The 19,996-nt window shown below is 59.6% G+C and overlaps 1 protein-coding gene across 21 annotated transcripts in view; it reads left to right on the top strand.

Moving 5' to 3' along the window:
- TSC2 (TSC complex subunit 2) overlaps positions 1-19,996 on the top strand; it is a 58,665-nt gene that overhangs the window by 36,229 nt on the left and 2,440 nt on the right. For 6 of the 21 annotated variants that reach the window (XR_013168140.1, XM_077142169.1, XM_077142156.1 and 3 more), the window contains 20 exons: positions 1,073-1,195; positions 1,991-2,157; positions 2,347-2,497; positions 8,686-8,808; positions 9,305-9,439; positions 10,502-10,691; positions 11,393-11,486; positions 11,667-11,769; positions 12,038-12,132; positions 13,237-13,365; positions 14,804-14,968; positions 15,194-15,346; positions 15,443-15,555; positions 15,986-16,201; positions 16,902-17,105; positions 17,547-17,615; positions 18,663-18,775; positions 18,972-19,462; positions 19,610-19,685; positions 19,850-19,936. Coding sequence is in view for 20 of the 21 variants with exons in the window: in XM_077142169.1 (XP_076998284.1) it covers positions 1,073-1,195; positions 1,991-2,157; positions 2,347-2,497; positions 8,686-8,808; positions 9,305-9,439; positions 10,502-10,691; positions 11,393-11,486; positions 11,667-11,769; positions 12,038-12,132; positions 13,237-13,365; positions 14,804-14,968; positions 15,194-15,346; positions 15,443-15,555; positions 15,986-16,201; positions 16,902-17,105; positions 17,547-17,615; positions 18,663-18,775; positions 18,972-19,462; positions 19,610-19,685; positions 19,850-19,936 (2,997 nt within the window). In the remaining variant the exon portion in view is untranslated. The remainder of the gene's footprint in view (positions 1-1,072; positions 1,196-1,990; positions 2,158-2,346; positions 2,498-8,685; positions 8,809-9,304; positions 9,440-10,501; positions 10,692-11,392; positions 11,487-11,666; positions 11,770-12,037; positions 12,133-13,236; positions 13,366-14,803; positions 14,969-15,193; positions 15,347-15,442; positions 15,556-15,985; positions 16,202-16,901; positions 17,106-17,546; positions 17,616-18,662; positions 18,776-18,971; positions 19,463-19,609; positions 19,686-19,849; positions 19,937-19,996) is intronic. The other 15 variants (XM_077142163.1, XM_077142159.1, XM_077142158.1 and 12 more) reach the window with 15 other exon arrangements.

The raw sequence follows: 19,996 nt of genomic DNA, 5'->3' as shown, positions 1-19,996 counted from the left end.
AGGGTCCAGCATGCCAGGAAGCCATCCCTGACACCATGGCCACCCAGCCAGCCTCTCACTGGCACCACCCAGCCCCCTACTGTCCATTCTCCCCCATCCTCCCCCATCCCAGTTTGCTGATGGCAGCTGGAGGGCTCTCACGCCCGCTTCACCTGATGTCACCTACCAGGACAGGCCTCAGCCTTGTCAGGAGTCAGGGACTCCCTGTTGAAATGATAGCCCAGCAGCCGGGGAAAAACCCCTTTTAAAATCACGGGGTGAGGGCACACTGTATCCCTTGTCCGTCATGTCCTGTCCACCTGACAAACGGCTGGGTTTCTCAGCCCTCGCTGTCACCTAAGTGCCGCTCTCAGAGCAGTGAGAATGTCCCAGACCAAAGGCTTGAGATGGACTTGGTTTCTAGGGAGTGGTGCACTTTAGGGCAGGGTAGGTGCTGTCCTGTTGTTCTCCACAGAGGCTCTGCTGCTTCATTGAAGGCTGGGTCTCAGGCTGGGTGCTGGCGTCCTAGGCTGGGTGCTGGGTCCCAGGCTGGGTGCTGGGTCCCGGGCTGGTGCTGGGTCCCAGGCTGGGTGCTGGGTCCCGGGCTGGTGCTGTGTCCCGGGCTGGGTGCTGGGTCCCGGGCTGGGTGCTGACATCCTGGGCTGGGTACTGGGGTCCCGGGCTGGTGCTGCGTCCCGGGCTGGGTGCTGGGTCCCGGGCTGGTGCTGTGTCCCGGGCTGGGTGCTGGCGTCCCAGGCTGGGTGCTGGGTCTCGGGCTGGGTGCTGGGGTCCCAGGCTGGGTGCTGGGTCCCGGGCTGGGTGCTGGGGTCCCAGGCTGGGTGCTGGGTCCCGGGCTGGGTGCTGTGTCCCGGGCTGGGTGCTGTGTCCCAGACTGGGTGCTGGGTCCCGGGCTGGGTGCTGGGTCCCGGGCTGGTGCTGTGTCCCGGGCTGGGTGCTGGGTCCTGGGCTGGGTGCTGGCATCCTGGGCTGGGTACTGGGGTCCTGGGCTGGGTGCTGGGTCCCGGGCTGGGTGCTGGCGTCCCAGGCTGGGTGCTGGCCCTGCACCACGGTCACCCAAAGGCTCTCCCTGCAGACCAAACTCTACACCCTACCGGCCAGCCATGCAGTGCGCGTGTACGAGACGCTTGTCAGCCACATCCAGCTGCACTACAAGCACGCCTACTCCCTGCCCATCGCCAGCAGTATCCGCCTCCAGGTGTGTGGGCCCCATGTGCGGCGAGTGGATTGGGCCATGGGTCACGGGACTCTGGAAGGTCCAGGGATGTTGTGCCATAGGGCTAGGGGGCTGGGGGCCCAAGGAGGGGTCTTCTGTTAATTCTTCACAGCTGTAACTTCTCAGCACCCTTCACCTTCCCTTTGCTGTTGTCTGATCCCTTTTCGGCATATCCTCAGAGTCCACTGTGGCTGGGGTGGCAGGAGAAGGACATGGTATCACTCAGAGGTTGGCATCTGGGCCCTGGAGCTACCTGGTGCTTCCACCCGTCGGCTCCCAGCAGCAGGGGCTGGAGGCCAGGGCGGGGGCTGGCTGGGCCAGGGCAGGCACTCTGCAGCTTCCCGGCCATCCTTGTCTTCCCCTGCTCCCCGAGGCTGCTCCTCTGAGGTTGGATTGAGGTCACTGGGCTGGGGTGGCCCAAGGCGAGCCAAATTAGGTGACCTTTTGCCATTGACGAGCATGACGGCACTCAGAGCTGTGTTTCCCAGCATTTGGGGCTAAGGGACACTGCCTGGGGTGGTGACCCCTGGGTCCGTGGACTGCTCTTAGGACATCCCTGCTCCCTGGCCCTGGAGAGAGCCTGGAATGTGAACCAGACCTTCCTCTGCCCCCACCTCTGGCACCACTCTGAGTGGGTGCTGGGACAGAGCCTGTGTCTGGGTGTCAGGGAGTCCGTGCTGGCCCGTGGAATGGGGTACAGTGCTTGTGATGCAGCGTGGGGTGAGGCACCGCGAGTGGCCCTGGCACGGTGGAACCCATGGGTGTCTTCCGCGGTAGGCCTTCGATTTCCTGTTGCTGCTCCGGGCGGACTCGCTGCGCCGCCTCGGCCTGCCCACCAAGGACGGCGTCGTGAGGTTCAGCCCCTACTGCCTCTGCGACCAGATGTACGTTGCCTGCAGCCCCTTCCCTGGGGCCAGTGTCTCCCATCTCCGCGAGGCAGAGTGGTGGGTTCATGGGGGGTGGGGGGTGGGGTGGAGGGAAGGTGCTACACTGTGAGGCACTTGTGGGGAGAAGGGGTCCGAGGGAGCCCCCTCTCGGTGGGGGCCCCAGGGGCTGGGAGGGACCCATATGTTTGTCTTTGCCTGCTGAGTGGGTGGCGTCAGCCTCCCCTGGTTCTCGTGCTTGCTTCACAGGGAGCCGGAGAGAAGCGCGGAGAAGAAGCCTAACTGTCCCCTCTCGCCTCCTCCGGGGCCACCTGGCCCAGCGCCTGCAGGCCCCGCCGTGCGCCCCGGCCACCTGCCCTACGCCCGACTTTTCCGCGTCCTGCTGCAGTGTCTGAAGCAGGTGAGTTGTGATGCTCCTCGGCTCTTGTGTCCCCTGGGGCTGTCAGCCAAAAGGTGAATCAGAGTCTTGGAAGAAACAAAACTCCCACCCAGGAGAAGACAGCTCTGGGGGGCTCGGGGCTCGTTCTGAGGTTATTTGCTGTGAGGCCCCGTGGTGGCTGTGTACCTGCCCTGGACACTTCCATGTGGGACATCGTGCCAGTGGCTTGGAAGCAGCTGAGTGGACACTCCTGCTTCCGGAGGATGGTTCTGCTGGCAAGATAAGGGACAGGCTTGTGCTTCCCGGGAGGCTCAGAGGCCCCTGTGGGGCTGTGGTTGGGGACAGGTGAGGCCAGTCTTGAAAGGTCGGGCAGGTGCATTTCCCTACAGCTGGAGGCGTGACAGCCGCGTGGAGGCAAAGCTGTCAGGGAAGCCAGTGAGGGAGCTGGCCTTTTTGTCTTTCTTTTTTTTTTTTAAATGAAACCAACTTATTTTTGTCTTGACTCTCCTTAGAGCCAACTGTATATGCTTGAGGAAGCTTTTTTGTTTTTTTAACAGCTTTATTGAGATACGATGTACATGCCTGAGGATTCAGTTCATTTACAGTATAGGACTGCGTGGTGTTTTGTATATGCACACTTGTGCAGCCATCGCCACAGTCAATTTTAGAACACTTTCATTATTCCAAAAACAAACTTTCCATCATCAGCCACCCCCACTTCTCCCCAGGCTCCTGCTCTCTCTAGTTCCTGGAAACCGCTAATCTACTTCCTGTCTATAGATTTCCCAGTTCTTCACTGAAATGGAATCATGCATCATATAAATATTTTTAAAATGCAAAATATGATTCTCTACTTTATTTCCCCTTGTTTTCTTTTTTGTTAACAAAATAATTAAAACACTTTAACACTGTAATGTGCTTTTTAAAAAATTCTTATTAATAAAACCAATCAACATACAACCCAAACATTCTTAATGTATGAACATTCCATACTTGGTGCGCAGTCAGTGGCTCACACTATCATCACATAGTTGTGTATTCATCACCATGATCATTTCCCAGAACGTTTACATCACTCCAGAAAAAGAAATAAAAAGAAAAAACACATGCATACCATACCTTAGCCCTCCCTCTCATTCACCACCAGTGTTTTCCTCTACCCAATGTATTTGAACATTTGTTCCCCCTATTTTTTATTTATTTATTATTATTTTTTTATAATTACCCGTATGGTTACCTTTGCCAGAGGTTTTTATTTATTTATTCCAATTTTTTTAAAACTTTTGTATTGTATAACATATATACAAAGCAAAGAAATAAAAAAGCAATAGTTTTCAAAGCACTCTTCAGTAAGTAGTTACAGGACAGATCCCAGAGTTTGTCATGGGCTACCATACCATCCTCTTTTATTTTTTCTCCTGGCTATTCAAGAATATAGGAGGCGAGAGGGCTTAAATACTTTTTTTTATAATCACAACCTACTTTTTTTTCCTTCTCTTTTTGTAAACAATAACATATATACAAAACTATAAATTTCAAATTACAGCACCACAATTAGTTGTAGAACATACTTCAGACTTTGACATGGGTTACAGTTTTGCAGTTTTAGGTTTTTACTTCTAGCTGCTCTGAAAAACTAGAGGCTAAAAGAGATATCAATCTAATGATTCAGCATTCATATTCATTTGTTAAGTCCTATCTTCTATGTATAATTCCACTATCACCTTTGATCTGTCCATACTTCTCTTTGGGGTTCTTTGGGTTATGGAAAGTCAAAATTTTTTATATTGGAAGGTCTGTCACTAATATGGGGTAGGGAGATGAAACTATCTGATGTTCTGGAGAGGCTGGGCTAGGTTTCAGGACTTATCTGGACCAGGGACCCATCTGGAGGTTGTAGGTTTCTGGAAAGTTACTTTAGTGCCTGGAACCCTTGTGGAATCTTATATATTCCCCTAGATGTTCTTTAGGATTGGCTGGAATGGTCCTGGTTTGGGGTTGGCAGGTTATGATAGGTAGCAAGGTTCTACCTGAAGTTTGCATAAGAGCAACCTCCAGAGTAGCCTCTCGACTCTATTTAACTCTCTCTCTCTGCCATTGATAATTTATTAGTTATACTTCTTTTCCCCCTTTTGGTCAGGATAAAATTGTTGATCCCATGGTGCCAGGTCTGGATTCACCCCTGGGAGTCCTCTCCCACATCGCCAGGGAGACTTTCACCCCTGGATGTCATGTCCCACGTAGTGGGGAAGGCAATGATTTCACTTGCAGAGTTGGGCTTAGAGAGACTGAGGCCACACCTGAGTAACGACAGAGGTCCCCCAGAAGTAACTCTTAGGCATGACTCTAGGTAGTCTAAGCTTCTCCGCTATCTACAAGAGCTTCACAAGAGTAAGCCTCCTGATCGAGGGCAAGGCCAATTAATTTGGGTGTCCTTAAAGTTTGACACAGTATCAGGGGATTCCCTGATGGTAAGGCTTAAAAATTCCATATTCTTTCTCCCTTCCCTCAGGGGACTTTCCCAGTACTTTTTGATTATCTGCTTAATATACTCGAGGATGTTTCCAGGCATTACAATAATCTATGCAGGATTAAAGGGCCTCTTTCTCATTCTGTGTGAGCGAGCTTTTTAATAGACTTTTTACTGCTTTGTTTTTTTCCATGTTGAAACTTGTCCGGAGCAGTGAGAATGTTGGGAAGGACACTTCTGGGCTGTGACAGTTTTAATGCAGTTAGAAATGCTCATTCTGTACAAAATACTTAAAAAAAAATTTTCTTTTTATATTGAAGTAATTTCAAACTTACAGGATAGTTGCAAAAATAATACATGCCCCATATTCAAAAGTCCACCACACTCCGAGCCTCCTCCAGGTACTCAGGTTCACCAGTTCTGTCGTTACTCCACTTCTGCCCCTCCTTTTTCTCTCCTTCCCTCCCTCCCGTCCATCCATCCGCCTGTCCATCTATTCATCTTTCATCTATGATGTTCTGAGCAATTGTGAGCAGGTTGCACACTTTGTACTCCTTGAACAATAATTCTTCCACGTATATTTCCTGTGAATGCGGATATTCATTTGAGTAATCATTTTAAGCGCAGCTATGAAGTCCAAGAGAGTTCCTGTTCGTGTGAATATTCTATATACAGTTTTTTCTTACGGCCCAGGAATGCCATTTTGAGCTTTACTTCTTCCTTACTTAGAGCCCATCCAGCATCATGTATTGCATTTAGTTGTCATTATCACCTTAGTTTCTCTTTCTTTTTCTTGAAATCGTGGAATTACGTACCACGTAAATTTCCCCATCCCCGCCCTGCGAGCAGCCCCTGCAGTGGGGTACGTCATGTGCACCGAGTTGCAGCCCCTCTCCACCCTGCGACGGGCGCTCTCCCTTCTCCCCGAGCAGAAGCCCTGCACCCCCTCTGCACTGCTCCTGCCCCAGCCCTGGCTGCCTGGGCCCCACTCACGGGCTCTGTGAGCTGCATTTTCTCAGGTTACACGAGGCTGGAATGTAACATCCTAAAACTGTACAAATCTCTCCGCTGTGATAGCAGCTCAGCTTCGGTAGCATACACGGGTTGTGCTCCCGTGTTCCCTCATGTGATTCTTACGTGATTCTTGTCACAAATTGCGTATTTATACTTGATGAGTCCCAAACCATTGACTTATCATTCTGTTTTAGGCATTTGCCTTTCAGATCCTGCAGGAACTAAAACACAGAGTTACAAATCAAAAATACCGTGGTACTGCTATTTATATTTAGCCGGGTCGTTATCTTTACTTCAGCCGGTTGTCTGGTGTCTTCCTCGCGAGCTGCAGAACCCTCTGCAGCATCTCTCGAAGGGCGGAGCTGTGGGGACCAAGTCCCGCCGCTTTTGTTAATCTGGGAAAGGCTTAATTCCACCCTGACCTCTGGAAGATGGTTTTCCCGGATGTAGAATTCTGGGTGGGCAGTTCTGGACTTTCAGCACTTAAACCTGTCGTCCCGCTGCCTTCTCGCCTCCGTGGTTTCCCACGAGAGACCGGCACTCGGTTTACTGAGGCTGCTTGCACATGGCGTGTGCCGCTCCCTCGAGGCTGACCGAGTTCCCCGCTTCATCCTGCCTTCGAAGGCTCGATTCTAGGGGGGTGCGGTGTGGTCTCTAAGGACACACGCCATCTGGAGGTCCTTGCGCATCGCGGGGGTGGACACGCGTGTCTTTTGTTAAATGGGGTCGTTTTCAGCTGCTATTTCTTCGAATACTCTCTCTGCCCCTTCTCTCTCCTCTGCCTGGGACTCCCCCAATCTGTACACGGGTTTGCTCGCTGGCGTCCCACAGCTTCTCAGGCTCTTCACTTTCCTGCATCTCCCCCTTTCCGCTCCTCAGTCTGTCCTCTCTTCAGGTTCCCTGACTCCTCTGCCAGCTCCAGGCTGCTGGGAGCTGTTCTAGGGGAGCCTTGATTCCAGCCACTCACTCCAGCTCTGGTTCCTTTTCTTCGTTTCCATCTCTCTGTTGATATTCTCTGTGTGTCCATCTGTTGTCTTCCCGATTTCCTCTGGTTGTGTCTGTGTTTTCCTGTCGTTAATGTTGAGGAGTCATTTTCTGGAGTGCTCCGGGTGCAGTCTTCTCTGGTGGTTCTGGTGCTTTCACCTTCCCTTTCGCCTGGGCCATCAGTTCCTATTTCTTTGTGTGTTTCATCGTCCTCTGTTGAAAGCTGGACGTGTTGATATTTTAATGTGTTATTGCTGGAATCTAGACCCTGTGGCGTCTCTGCCTTGAAGCTTGTTTCTGCCTAGTGTTATGACAGAGCCTTCCTTGGATGCCGGGAGCTAACAAAAATTTTAAAAAGGGAAAAAAGGAAACCCCCTTCCCCAGGCTTTGCAGACTGGCCTGTGCGCGTGCCCTCCTCCAGGGCTTAGCCACGGGACAGCGTGGGGCACAGTGCCAGCCCTAGCCTCCTGCCTCCCTGGTGCTTCAGCTCCTGTGTTGTTTGGGCCCCCAGCTCCCCTCCCCCATTTACTTGGATAGAAGTGTCCCCTCTTCCCCCGTCCTCTGTGTCTCACAGCAGCAGTCCCCTGCCTGTGCACCACAGCATCCGGAGGGGAGCTCAGTGAGCACCTCTCCACGCGGCGCAGGTCCTGTGGTGGGGGGCCCTCAGACCACCCAGATGGCCCCACGTGTGCTCTGTGTGTGCACAAGTTTGACCCTGCTCCTTCCTGACCGAGGACCAGGTCCATGTTGAGCTGGTGGCTGGGGAAGGGCACCATGAGTTCCTCCTGCTTTCGAGTGGCCTTTCTCTTGATTGAGTGCAGCTCCTCCAGCTGTTTTCTGGAGCTTAGAGGAAGATGTTTGTCAGTTTTTGCTGGTTGCCAGAGCTTCTGTGGGGAACGGGGCCCGGAAGCTTCGCACTCTGCCTCCTTGGTTGGGGTGGGGCCCCAGTGAAGGAGTGTAAGCAGGAGGGCAAGTGGTCAGAAGTGAGCCGTGTGGCAGGGCTTGGCAGCCTGCGCCTGGGCTGGATTGGGAGGGCATGGAATGGGGTGGCAGTCACTGCTGCAGGTTCCTCCCTGCAGTCCCACGAGGGGGAGGTGGGGATCTCCCGAGACGCTCCTGGCCTCTGCATCTCGGCAGAGGCTGTGGAGAGGCTTTGGCAACTTGCTGCTGGCTGGATTGGTGGGTCGGGTCCAGGCCCTGCGTGAGGAGAGATGCACAGGTGGAGTCCGGCCGGGGAGAGCATGTGGGGCCAGGGAGTGCCACCACCTGCGTCCCTCTGGCAGCTTCGTCCTGATGATGGCTTCGGGCCTGTGGAGGAGTGTTGGAGGAGGACCTGCTCTTTCCTCTGAGCGCTGTGATAACAGCGTTTTTCTTCCACATCTTCCTGGATGCAGAGGTGGGCTTCTGTCTGGGAGGCGGGGGAGCCCCTTGGACAGGGCCTGAGTTGCTGTGGGTGTGTGGGCAGCGGAGCAGATGTCTGGACGCTCCTCCTGGCCAGAGGGCGGAGGCGATGGCCCACGCTGGGCCTCTCTGCCCTGGGCCTTTGGGGGCAGCCGCCCACCCTTCAGAAGTGAGGACCCTTCAAGCAGCCTCTGGTCCTGAGAGGCAACTGCTGAGAACAAGATGAGGACCCAGAGGCCTTTCCCAGTCCAGCTCCAGGTGGAGCGTCACACCATGAGGCCTGGCGCCTTCTCCCTCTGAGCCCAGGCCCTACCCTGCCCCTGACCGGCCCTTTCCTCAGGAGACGGACTGGAAGGTGCTGAAGCTGGTTCTCAGCAAGCTGCCGGAGGCACTGCGGTACAAAGTGCTCTTCTTCACCTCGCCGTGCAGCCTGGACCAGCTGGCGTCTGCCCTCTGCGCCATGGTAACGCAGCCCTATAGCTTCACGCTGGCCCTTCACGCCCCTCCACCGGGGCTGCTGTGGCCTCTGAGCTGCTGGGCACAGCGGTCCCGGGAGGCAGGCTGTGCCGCTAGGGAGGGCGGCCCGTCTCCTTCCATGTGGGGTGCAGACTGGCTCCGTGTGTGGGGCCAAGAGGAGACTGCTGAGATGGTTGGAAATGCATAGGGACCCCTGGCCCCCTCTTCATTGCTTGTGAAATAGTTTGGTGGCCCCCAGGCAAGGGCTCAAACTCCCTTCCCCTCTGTGCCTGGGACTCCTGTGTCCCCTGTCACCTTTTCTGTGTCCTGAGCATAGCACGGGAAACCCCTGCCCACATCTCTGCAAAGGCAGGGAGGAGCCTTGACCAGACCAGACCCTGGCACTCACTGCGGCCTCTGCTCCCCGAGCCCCCCTCTAGCTGGCTGGCAGCTGACCTAGTAGTAGGGTGGCATCTTCTGACTCACAGGGCCTTTGTCATTAGCTTTCAGGCCCCAAGACCCTTGAGCGGCTCCGAGGCACCCCAGATGGCTTCTCCAGGACCGACCTGCACCTGGCAGTGGTGCCGGTGCTCACGGCACTCATCTCGTACCACAACTACCTGGACAAAACGAAGCAGGTGTGAGGGCCGTGGGGATGGGAGCTTTACGGGGTCTGCCTTTGAAAGCCTGGTCCCTGGGTGTTGACGAAGCTGTCACCTGGGATGTGATTGGGCAGAAAAAGAGTGAGCCAGCTTTGTGCACCCACGTGCCGCTGGAGCTAGGCCTGGAACCATGGGCATTGGAGTCGGCTGGGCTCCTCGAAAGTCTCTCCAAGGCTTCCTGGGTGTCTATGTCACCCTTGAGCGTCACCTGGCTCTTTGTGGCTTTAGGACAGGCAGCCGCACCATTTGGCTGAGCTGGGTCCGTTGAGAAGCAGGGAGGGAGGTGGCCACAGGCCCTGAGGCTGAAGCTGCATGTGGTAAAGCCACTTTCCCTTTTTTCCTTCCATATTGGGTTCATATTCCCGTCTGAGCTATTACATTCAACAGCTCGTTAAGTGTCCGACGTCTGTCTGCAGTTTCCCCTTCATGGGTGAGAGGTCCTGGGAGAAGCCGCCGGCTCAGGGCGCACCACTAACAGGCAGCGGAGCTCAGACCGAGCCTCAGGCCTGCCTGGTCCTCGCCCGCACGCCACGTTCTGTGTGCTCCCCGTGAGGGGCCGCTGGTCAGGCTGGGGTCGTCCTGACGGGTGGGGTCAGCTGCTGACGGGGGACATCATTCAGGGGGCTCTTGAGCCACCTGGCGATGTGCTGCCCAGCTATGGCCTGGACTGTGCCTGGTCTGCTGCAGGGCATAGCGGCCTGTCTTCCTGGGCGGACGCTGCCCCGGGTGGGCGTGTGGCCCTGCTGCCTTGTCATTTTCAGTCGGGGCCACCCCTTGGCAAGAGGCCTGGCCACTGGTGGGGCTGGAGCCCGGGGGTGGTGGGCCTGCGAGCAGGTGCTCGGCGACAAGCACCTTCTGCTTCCCAGGCCTTGACTCCCTGCTCTGTAGAGTTCTCTGGAGTGGGGCGTGTGTGGGGTGTGGGCACAGCAGGGGTGGGGATGTGGGCAGGGGGCAGGGCATAGTGGGCAAGGTGGGCTGGGCTGGGTGCCGTCGGTGGTAGACAGCCCTTGTGTATTGACGCCACCCTCGCGCCCACAGCGGGAGATGGTGTACTGCCTGGAGCAGGGCCTCGTGTACCGCTGCGCCAGCCAGTGTGTGGTGGCCCTGGCCGTGTGCAGTGTGGAGATGCCCGACGTCGTCATCAAGGCTCTGCCCGTGCTGATCGTGAAGCTCACGCACATCTCAGCCACCGCCAGCATGGCCGTCCCGCTCCTTGAGTTCCTCTCCAGTAAGTGCGTGTGTGCGCAGGTACGGCCGGGCCCAGCTTCTTGTGTCGGGGCCCTCCCCGCAGTGGCCTGTGCTGACCTCCCTTTCAGTTGTGAGCCCTTTGGCTGTCACCCTAGGCCCTTGGTTTCCTTCCTAATCTGTGAGTGGCTGGCCGCATTTTCCTTCCCGGTGTCAGCCTAAACGTTCCTCCTTGAGGAATCTTCCCTTGGTCTCCACTTGGTCCCGACTTGGTCTGGCCCTGTCCCCTTGTCTTCCTCTTTCTCATGGCACATCTCACAACCTGGAGGGACACTGCTGGCATGCCTTTGTCGCCGCCTCTGTAGGATAGTTGAGGGAGCAGAGCGGGGGTCAGCAGGCTTTCCACAAAGGACCGGAGAGAAATACCTCGGGCTCAGTGGCCCTGTGGGCTCTCTGTCACATGTCTCTGCTGTTCTCTCTTTAAAGCTCTTTTGAGACGGCAGATTGTGCTCCTGGGCTGCACAGATGCCCCAGGGAGAAGGCCAAGGCTGAGAGTAGCAGAGTTGTGCCCTTGTGGCTTGTGACCTTTCCCCTTTGTATCCCTCCTTCCCCTTCTTGGGTCACCAGGGCTTCCCTGCTTTTAGAAACAACCAGGGCCCATGACCCTTGTGGCCTGTGGCTGTGTGTGTGCCCACCCAGGCCAGCCTTGGCCTCTCACTGGCTGTCCCTCTTTTGGCCTCACAGCTCTGGCCAGACTGCCCCACCTCTACAGGAACTTTGCTGCGGAGCAGTATGCCAGCGTGTTTGCCATCTCGCTGCCCTACACCAACCCTTCCAAGTGAGTGGTGCCCGGGTGCCCTTCTCCGTTGGGCATGGCCTCTGGGCACCAAAAGTCACCCTGGCTTTTTGGCCTTAAGGCCGGCTGTGCCTTTTGTGCCTGCGCTCCCAGCTTCCAGCTCCTGCCGTGTTCCCCTGGTGTCAGGACGGCCTCTGCTGCATGTCCTTCTCCCCCTCCCAGGTTCAACCAGTACATTGTGTGCCTGGCCCACCACGTGATAGCCATGTGGTTCATCAGGTGCCGCCTGCCCTTCCGGAAGGACTTTGTTCCCTACATCACAAAGGTAGCCGGTGCTACTCGCCCAGCCCAGTACCGCCGGGGGCTCATGCACCTTGTCAGGGCTGGGGCCTCCTTGCCGCTGGCTAGCCATGGTCGGAGTAGCGTGAGGGGCTGGGAGGTGTGAGCAGTGCAGGCAGGGGGTGGGACAGCAGCTGCCCCTGTGTGGGGGCCTGCAGCTGGTCCCAGAGCTCAAGCATGGCTGGGCAGGGTGGGCAGGTGCCTGGAGGGCCACCCTCTCCAGCCTCAGGGCTCAGGTCTGTCCACCCCACCAGGGCCTGCGCTCCAATGTCCTGCTGTCTTTTGATGACACCCCTGAGAAGGACAGCTTCAGAGCTCGGAGCACCAGTCTCAACGAGAGGCCTAAGAGGTGTGGGGCTTGCTCGGGGTAGGCGGGTGGAAGTGCGTGCTGTGACAGGGACGTGTGTGCCGCTGGGGGCCGATGGGCACTTCCAGGCCAGCGATGGGACAGGGTGCGAGTCCCGCGCAGCCCCCTACCCCAGAGAGACCGAACTGAGCCTGCCTTGGTGGGCGGGCCGGGCACCAGGGTCCCGGGGCTGCGTCAGGCAAGATAGAGCCTGCCTGGGGCTGTTGGCGCTCAGCATTGCTGCATGCCACACCAGCCCCCAGGAGCACCATCGCGGCAGAGGCCGGCCTCCCTGAGCTGCGACATGGAATCTGCTGAGCAGGGGCTCAGGAGCCACCAGTGGGCGTTTGGCATGGTGTGACTCCACTGAGCGAGCTCAGGGCTGCCTTGGGGTGGCTCGGCCTCTCCTGAGAAGCCCCGGCCTGGGCAGGGAGGAACCACAGCCTGCAGTCCCCTTCCTGTGCTCCCCACCATCTCTCAAGTTAGCTCAGCCTGGGCCAGGTTCACCCCTCTGCTTCCAGAGCTTGCTCCCCGCCCCATGGCTCATGAGAGGATGTGCTTCTTTAGCATCACAGTTGCTTTTGCTGAATTTGAAAAAGCCACGCTGGGCTGCATTGTTTGTGTTTCATCTGAGCGGCTTCTCCCTGTTGCCCGTTCCCCCTGCTCTCCACCCGAGCTGCTTTTGGCTCCTCTGAGTCAGAGCACAGCCTTCTCCAGAATGGCCAGGATGGTCGTGTGAGCTCAACTCAGAATCGTGCCCCTGGCCCTGGCCGCAGCAGCCTCCGCGGATGGGAGACCCCAGGCCGGGGCTGGTGAGCAGGCCTGGTGGCCCCTCGCCTCACGCACATTTCATTTGCACGAACGCTCTGTGTTTTGGTATCATGTGTGAAGTCTTACTTTTTCTCAGCCATGTTCAGGAGATGTATTTTTATGCGTTTTTGTTTTCTGTTTCTTCCCGTTAACTGCCCTGGCATGGTTTTTGTTGCGCTCACCTGCGGGGACTCTCCACTTCACCCTGTGGCCGGGTCCTTCCCTGCGCCCGCAATGGCTCGCCCTCCTTCCCGGGAGCTGGGCTCTCTGGGCTGGGCGCCCCTCCTCACCTGGTAGTGTAAGGATAGCCAGACCCCCCAAGCAAGGCTTGAATAACTCCCCGCCTGTGAAGGAATGGAAGGAGAGCTCTGCCGCCGAGGCCTTCCGCTGCCGCAGCGTCAGCGTGTCTGACCATGTGGCCCGCAGGTAGAGGCGCTTTGTGGGGCGGGGGGGCGCAGACCCTGGAGCTGGGCCCAAGAAGGGCACTCCCGGCCGGAGCTCCAGGGTGGCGGTGCATGGGGTGCTTGCATGACCTCACCGCCTGCCACACCCTCCCTGGCTGAGAGTGAGGAGGGCCCGAGGGGTTCCCCCAGCCAGCTGTGGGCGTGCGGGGTGGGGGTGGCCTGTAGAGCCTCGTGGCCTGGCTGGAAGGTTGCATTCTGTCCCCAAGCCAGCACCACTGACTGCCCGGCTTCACCGAAGGTAGGCCTGGCAGCTGGGACCTGGGGTGCCCATGAGAGCTGGCCTTGCGGGGGCGGCATGGAGGCCGTCACCTGTGCTGCTAGCAGTGCAGCCGGCTTGGTAGGGATGTGCTCGTGGGTTCCAGCCTTGCTGTAGTGCCTTGAGCAGCTTTCTTTCTGCACTTGGTTTTAGAAAAGGTCTGCTTTCTGTCGTGAAGCTGACGGGAAAGAGGGTTTTGCTGTAGGACAGCAGGATTGGGGCAGCCTGTGAGCTCCTGGTCCCTTGGTCACTGCTGGTGTCTGGGTCAGGTGCTGTCTGGGTGCAGGTGTGAGTGCTTGGGTGCGCCTGCTTGGTGCTGGCCAGGGACAGGGCCTTGGGCATGCCCTGTGGGTGACAGTCCTGCTGGGCCGGGCTGCCCTGAGCAGACGGCCCTGCTGCCCACCAGCCTGCCCCCTGCAGGCCTTGGCCGTCCCGCAGCTCTGAGGCCGACCACCTCACCCTTGTGCAGGCCTCCTGTCTGGGATTGGGTGGGGGAGGGGATGGGGACACCAGCGAAGCTTGCCTCTCGGCTCTTTTCCGATAAATTCTTTACCACGAGCAAAACATGGCAGAGGGGCTGAGAACCTGGTGTGCTATCAGTGTGCACAGGCCTTCCTCCCGATGATGAATGTGGGCCAGGCGGGCTGGCCACCGGTCAGCATTCGGGAGGTGGCATGGCTCCCCAGGGCACGCGCTTGGGGCTCAGATGCCACCAGAGGCTCGGAGACTCCCTGGCCTTTGGTAGGGCAGCATGTCTGCCCAGCGCTGGCTTTGGGGGCAGAATGCAAACTTTGCCGGTGTCCCCCTGGACCGAGTTCTTCTGCATGACTAAACCTCTTTCTGCCACGAAGCCATAATCTAATTCTCTGTGTGTCGCAGCAAGATTGGACTCTGTCTCTTCCTGTCTCCTAAAGTTTCTCCAACAACAAGCAGGCCTGGGTCTTTCCCATGACACCGTCCCCTCCTCTTTCTGGAATAATGCAACCCCGTGATTTGCAGAGCCTTGGGTCGATGGGCTCCTGCGCCCGGTGTGGGTCCCTCGAGCCTGTCAGCACTTGCATGCATTGAGCTTTGGCTCCGGTGGTAGGTGACGAGACCAGGCCTCCCCAGCATCCCTGATGTGGCCTATGGCCTCTCTCGCCAGCAGGCTGCAGACCTCGCTCACCAGCGCCAGTCTGGGCTCTGCAGATGAGAACTCAGTGGCCCAGGCTGATGACAGCCTGAAGAATCTCCACCTGGAGCTCACAGAGACGTGTCTGGACATGATGGCCAGATATGTGTTCTCCAACTTCACAGCTGTCCCCAAGAGGTGCGAGCTGCTGCCAGGGCTGGGGATGGGCAATCGCAAGGCCTGACTTTCCTGTCTTCTGTTCTGTGATTGCCCTCTGCCAGAGTGATGGCAGCCATGGCTAGTCCACTCTCTGCTTGGCCCATGCCTGGTATGGGGCATGTGGTCAGCTGGGCCTTGGCCGGAGCTGGGCTGTCGGTGCGTGGCAGCAGCCGCCCCGCTGGCTGACTCTCCTTGTGCTTACAGGTCTCCTGTAGGGGAGTTCCTCCTGGCCGGTGGCAGGACCAAGACCTGGCTGGTTGGGAACAAGCTCGTCACCGTGACGACAAGCGTGGGGACTGGAACCCGCTCACTGCTGGGCCTGGATGCGGGAGAGCTGCCGGCGGCCCCAGAGCTGAGGTGTTGGCTTGTCGCCGCCGCTAGGTGGCCCCTGCGGTGGGTGGTGCACCTTGGCCTGCGTCCTGCTTCACCCTGCCTGGGCCCCTCTATCCACAGCTCTGGCGCCAGCCGGCCCGTCAGGCAGACGAAGGAGGCGCCGGCCAAGCTGGAGTCTCAGGCAGGACAGCAGGTGTGCCGTGGGGCCCGGGACCGTGTCCGCTCCATGTCAGGTGAGCCCCGGTTCCGCTGCCTCCTGCAGGCAGCTCGGCATCCCATAGGCCGCCTCTGTCTGTCCCACAGCTTGGGAGCCAGGGCGTGGCTGGGTGGGTCTGGGCCAGGCCTTCCCTGACAGACGGGACGTCGTCTCCATGAGCTCATCTTGGGTGCCTCGCCCGGCACAGGCGCTTTTCCTGCTCATTTGGGAGCTTTCTTCCATCATGGCTCAAATGAGCCATGGCCCACCACGGGCAGGGGCTGGGCCCTCCTGGCAGCCCGGGATTCCCTGAGGCTGATGTGGCTGGGGAGCCAAGCTGAGGGTGGGACCGAGCTGCCACACTGCAGCCTGTGGCCAGCCAGGCCCTGGGTGTCCAGTGGCTGTTGCTGACGGCTTCCCACTGCCCGGCCGTGGCCACCAGCTCTCCCGTCCTCCTCCACCTCCAGGGGGCCACGGCCTGCGTGTGGGGGCTCTGGACACTCCCGCCTCCCACTTCCCAGGCGGCCCCACCTCTCCAGGACCCCAGGCTGCACCAACCAGGAAGACTGAGAAGGCCCTAGCCGGCGGCCAGGCCGCGGCATGGAAGGAGAAGACTCACCTGGCTGCCTACGCGCCCCTGCTGACCCAAGGCTGGGCTGAGATCCTGGTCCGCAGGCCCACAGGTGCAGGCCGCGCCTCGGGACCTGCTCCCGCCCGTCTGCCAAGGGGGGAGCCTGGGCTTACTGAGGAGTGGCCGGAGGCCGATTTGGGAGGGGACTTAGGAGCCAGGTCCCCAGAGAAGAGTAGCAAGCAGGTGGCCAGGGACTTAGTAGGGAGAAGGAACGACTTAGAGGCCCAGAACCCTGAGGGTGCTGTGGAGCTGGGTTTGAAGGACGGGGTGGGAGAGGAAGAGGGGTGTCGGGGGGGGGGGCGCTGAGCTGGGGCTCAGAAGAGCGTCGGGTGTCAGGTGGGAGGCCGTGACAGGGAGGAATGGCCGTCAGCTTCCTTGGCTCTGGGGAAGGGGGCAGGAGCCCAGGCACGAAGGCCCTCATGGGGCAGGGTGTGGGTCGGCACAGTGGGGAGATGGAGTCCAAACGTGGGTTCCTGGTCTTGGGGTGCGGGGGCCAGAGGCCTCCCCTAGCTGCACCTCTGCGCCCTGCCCTGACCGTGAGGAGGGGTCTGTCTGTGGGGAGCTGGCCTGCGGCGGCAGAGCCTGAAGACCGAGGATGGGGGAGAGCTGTGGGGGGCAGCCTGACCTCACGGCCTGGGAGCATCAGGGTCAAGGCCCATCCCTGTCCCTCTGTGGTTGGGGACATGGAGCCCCAGGGCTGCCCGGCGGGTCGTGCATGGGGTGGGCTCATGGCCTCGGTGCTGCCCCCCCAGGGAACACGAGCTGGCTGATGAGCCTGGAGAACCCTCTCAGCCCCTTCTCCTCGGACATCAATAACATGCCGCTGCAGGAGCTGGCCAACGCCCTCATGGCCGCCGAGCGCTTCACGGAGCCCCACGACGCAGCCCTGTTCAAGTCCCTGTCGGTGCCGGCTGCCAGCACCACCAAGCCCCCTCTGCTCCCACGCTCCAACACAGGTGAGTGGGGAGTGCCCTGGCCGGCTGGCAGGCAGTTCCTCTTTGGGATGGGGATGGGCCCTGGGCCCCCCATGGCCCCGGGTGGGCTCCCAGAACTGCTGGCACTGCCGGCCTCGGCACAGCTGGGCTGGGAATGGGGGTCACGCCTGCCCCCACCTGCCTGTGTGCTGCCGCCCCTCTCCCCTGCCTGCTGGCCTCGGCACAGCACCCCCGGACAGGCCCTTGGCCCCCAGTTCCACCCCACCCTCCCAGACACCCACGCAAGCTGCTCGCAAGGGCCAAGCCCGTGTGCACGACCAGCTCGCAGGCTGGATGCTGCTCGCCCCCTCTCTCCTCTCCAGGGCTCGGGTCTGGCGGGACTAGTGGTGGCCAGTGCCCTGTTCGGCCTGGCCCAGCCCTTGCCACCCGCTGACGCGGCAGCGCCCGTGATTTCCCTTGCAGTGGCCTCTCTCTCCTCTCTGTACCAGCCCAGCTGCCAAGGCAAGCTGCACAGGAGCATTTCCTGGGCAGGTACCCGTCCGTCTCCTAGGGAAAGCAGTGCTGGCTGCTGAGGGCTCCTGGCCGCATCGTTGCTGCTGTCGTCACCCCTCATCTGGGCCCCCCACAGTCCCCCAGCTGGGTCACTGTCCACCCAGCCGGGGCTCCTGGTGGGGGGGACGTCTGTGCCAAACTCCATCCGCTTTGCCAGCAGGAACGCCCTGGCTTTGCGCCCCTTTGCGGCCGAGCTGTGCCTGGGCTGTGTGTCCCTCCCCAGCCCTCCTCCAGGCCTGAGAGGCTGGGAGGGCCAGAGGTTCCTTGGTGACGGCACAGCTGCACGTGCCCACCGGTGGCAGCCGTTTGGGGGTGACCTGGCTCTGGGCTCAGCTGAGCTGTCCATGTGCTGGCCTCTGTTGGTCCCGGGGACTTGGTGAACCCAGGAACTGGGCTGCATCGCCTCTGCATGCAGCCTCTGGATCATGGCCCCCATGTACAGTCTGGACCCGGGAGGGAAGGGACAGCGTGCAGGCGGGGCTGGCGGGGCAGCTGATGGCCTGCGGGGACATAGCTGTGCGGACCCTCAGCTGCTGCTGCTCACAGGCACCATGCCCACCTTGGCCCAGGCAGGGCCACTTGACAGGTCACACCAGCTGAGGGCTCGGCTGGCGCCGGGAACCTTCCGTGTTCGCGGTCTTCCTCATGGGTTCAAAGTTGTACAGGCGACAGGTGCCTCGGGCCTCAGTTTCTCGTGCTGGTTTTTTAGGCATCCTGCTCTCTCTCCCAGGCTGAGGCCTGACTCAGGCAGTTGCCTCCTTTGAGGAGTCTGTCTCACCCTTGGCTTTTTTGCTGGGGTTGGAGTTGTGGCCTGGTTACCTGGCCATGGGGATGGGGCAAGGGGCCCACCTGTCCCCAGCTCGGGGAGCCCTGGGTGCGAGACTCAGTGTCAGGCTCTGCCCCCACACAGCCCCCCACGCAGCCCCCCAGCCGGCTCCTGCACGGGCCCCAGCAAGGAGGCCCAGGTGCCTCTGCAGGGAGGAGGCTGCTGCCTCGGCACCCAGCGGCCTGTTCGTGTCCTCCCAGACTCCCCAGCAGTTCCGGAAGAGGGAAGCCCAGGGAAGGCTAACTTGTCACTGGAGCCACCTGAGCTGGAGGACTTCGAGGCCTCCCTTGGGGCAGCCCAGCGCTGTAGCAGGGTGAGTGCAGCTGGGGGTCCCCGGGAGGGCTCTGGAAAGGGGGGCAGGGTTTCTGCTGCAGTCTCAGCGGGGCAAGTTTACTGCCCTTATTTTCAGCTAAGAAATGGTTGTGGCTCCTCTGGGCTCCAGGACCTAGGCAGGGGAGCCTATTCCCTCCCGCCGGGGCCTCCTGACGGGGCTCTTGGGACTCTCCCAGTCGGCCTCGGCCTCTGGCCCGGAGGAGAAGGCACCCTGCGCAGAGGAGCCAGCTGCCGGCGGAATCCCCATCGAGCGGGCCATCGGCTGCGGGGGCACCCGGCCCTCGGTGGACCTCTCCTTCCAGCCCTCACAGCCCCTAAGCAAATCCAGCTCCTCACCTGAATTGCAGACTCTGCAGGACTTCCTCGGGGGTGCGGGTGACAAGGCTGAGGGCCGGCTGAGCCCTGAGGCCAAGGCCCGCTCACAGTCGGGGATCCTGGACCGGGAGAGCACAGCCTGGTCAGCCCCCAGTGAGGAGGGTCACGGCCCGGCCCAGCCCGAGGGTCCCTTGCCTTTCAGCTCCCCTCGTTCCCCCAGTGGCCTTCGGCCCCGAGGCTACACCATCTCCGACTCGGCCCCATCTCGCAGGGGCAGGAGGGTGGAGAGAGATGCCTTCCGGAGCCGAGCTGCTGCTTCCAGTGCCGAGAAGGTGCCGGGCATCAACCCCAGGTGGGCTGTGCCTCCCGGCCTCCGCCAGCCCCTTCCCCCAGCTGTGGCTCCCGTGGGAGGAGGGGCCGTGCAGGAGGTTCTCCATCTGCTTCCCCCATTCCTGGCTGCGAGCCCCAGGCCCGCCCCCCAGCCCCGTGTTCTCCGCAGCTTCGTGTTCCTGCAGCTCTACCACTCGCCCTTCTTTGGTGACGAGTCCAACAAGCCCATCCTGTTGCCCAATGAGGTGAGTACTCTCCCTGGCTGGAGCCCCTAGACTCCCATGTGAGGCTTGCAGGCCACAGCCTGTGCCCCTAGGGGGAGTGCCTATCTGCCTGTCAGGGGAGCACTCTGTGGGCCGGTGGGTGGGGTCCACGGCCCCAGCTCAGGCAGGGCTCTGTGTGACCACAGTCCTTTGAGCGGTCCGTGCAGCTTCTCGACCAGATTCCGTCTTATGACACGCACAAGATCGCCGTCCTGTACGTGGGAGAAGGCCAGGTGAGGCTGCTGGCTGCTTCCTCCCAGGGCAGCAGGGGCCTGTGGAGACTACAGTTCCGT

Source organism: Tamandua tetradactyla, chromosome 23 (genome assembly GCF_023851605.1).
Source record: "Tamandua tetradactyla isolate mTamTet1 chromosome 23, mTamTet1.pri, whole genome shotgun sequence".
Lineage (NCBI taxonomy): Eukaryota > Metazoa > Chordata > Mammalia > Pilosa > Myrmecophagidae > Tamandua > Tamandua tetradactyla.
The sequence above is the reverse complement of the archived record's forward strand: the minus strand, read 5'-3'. Positions and strand labels throughout refer to the sequence as shown.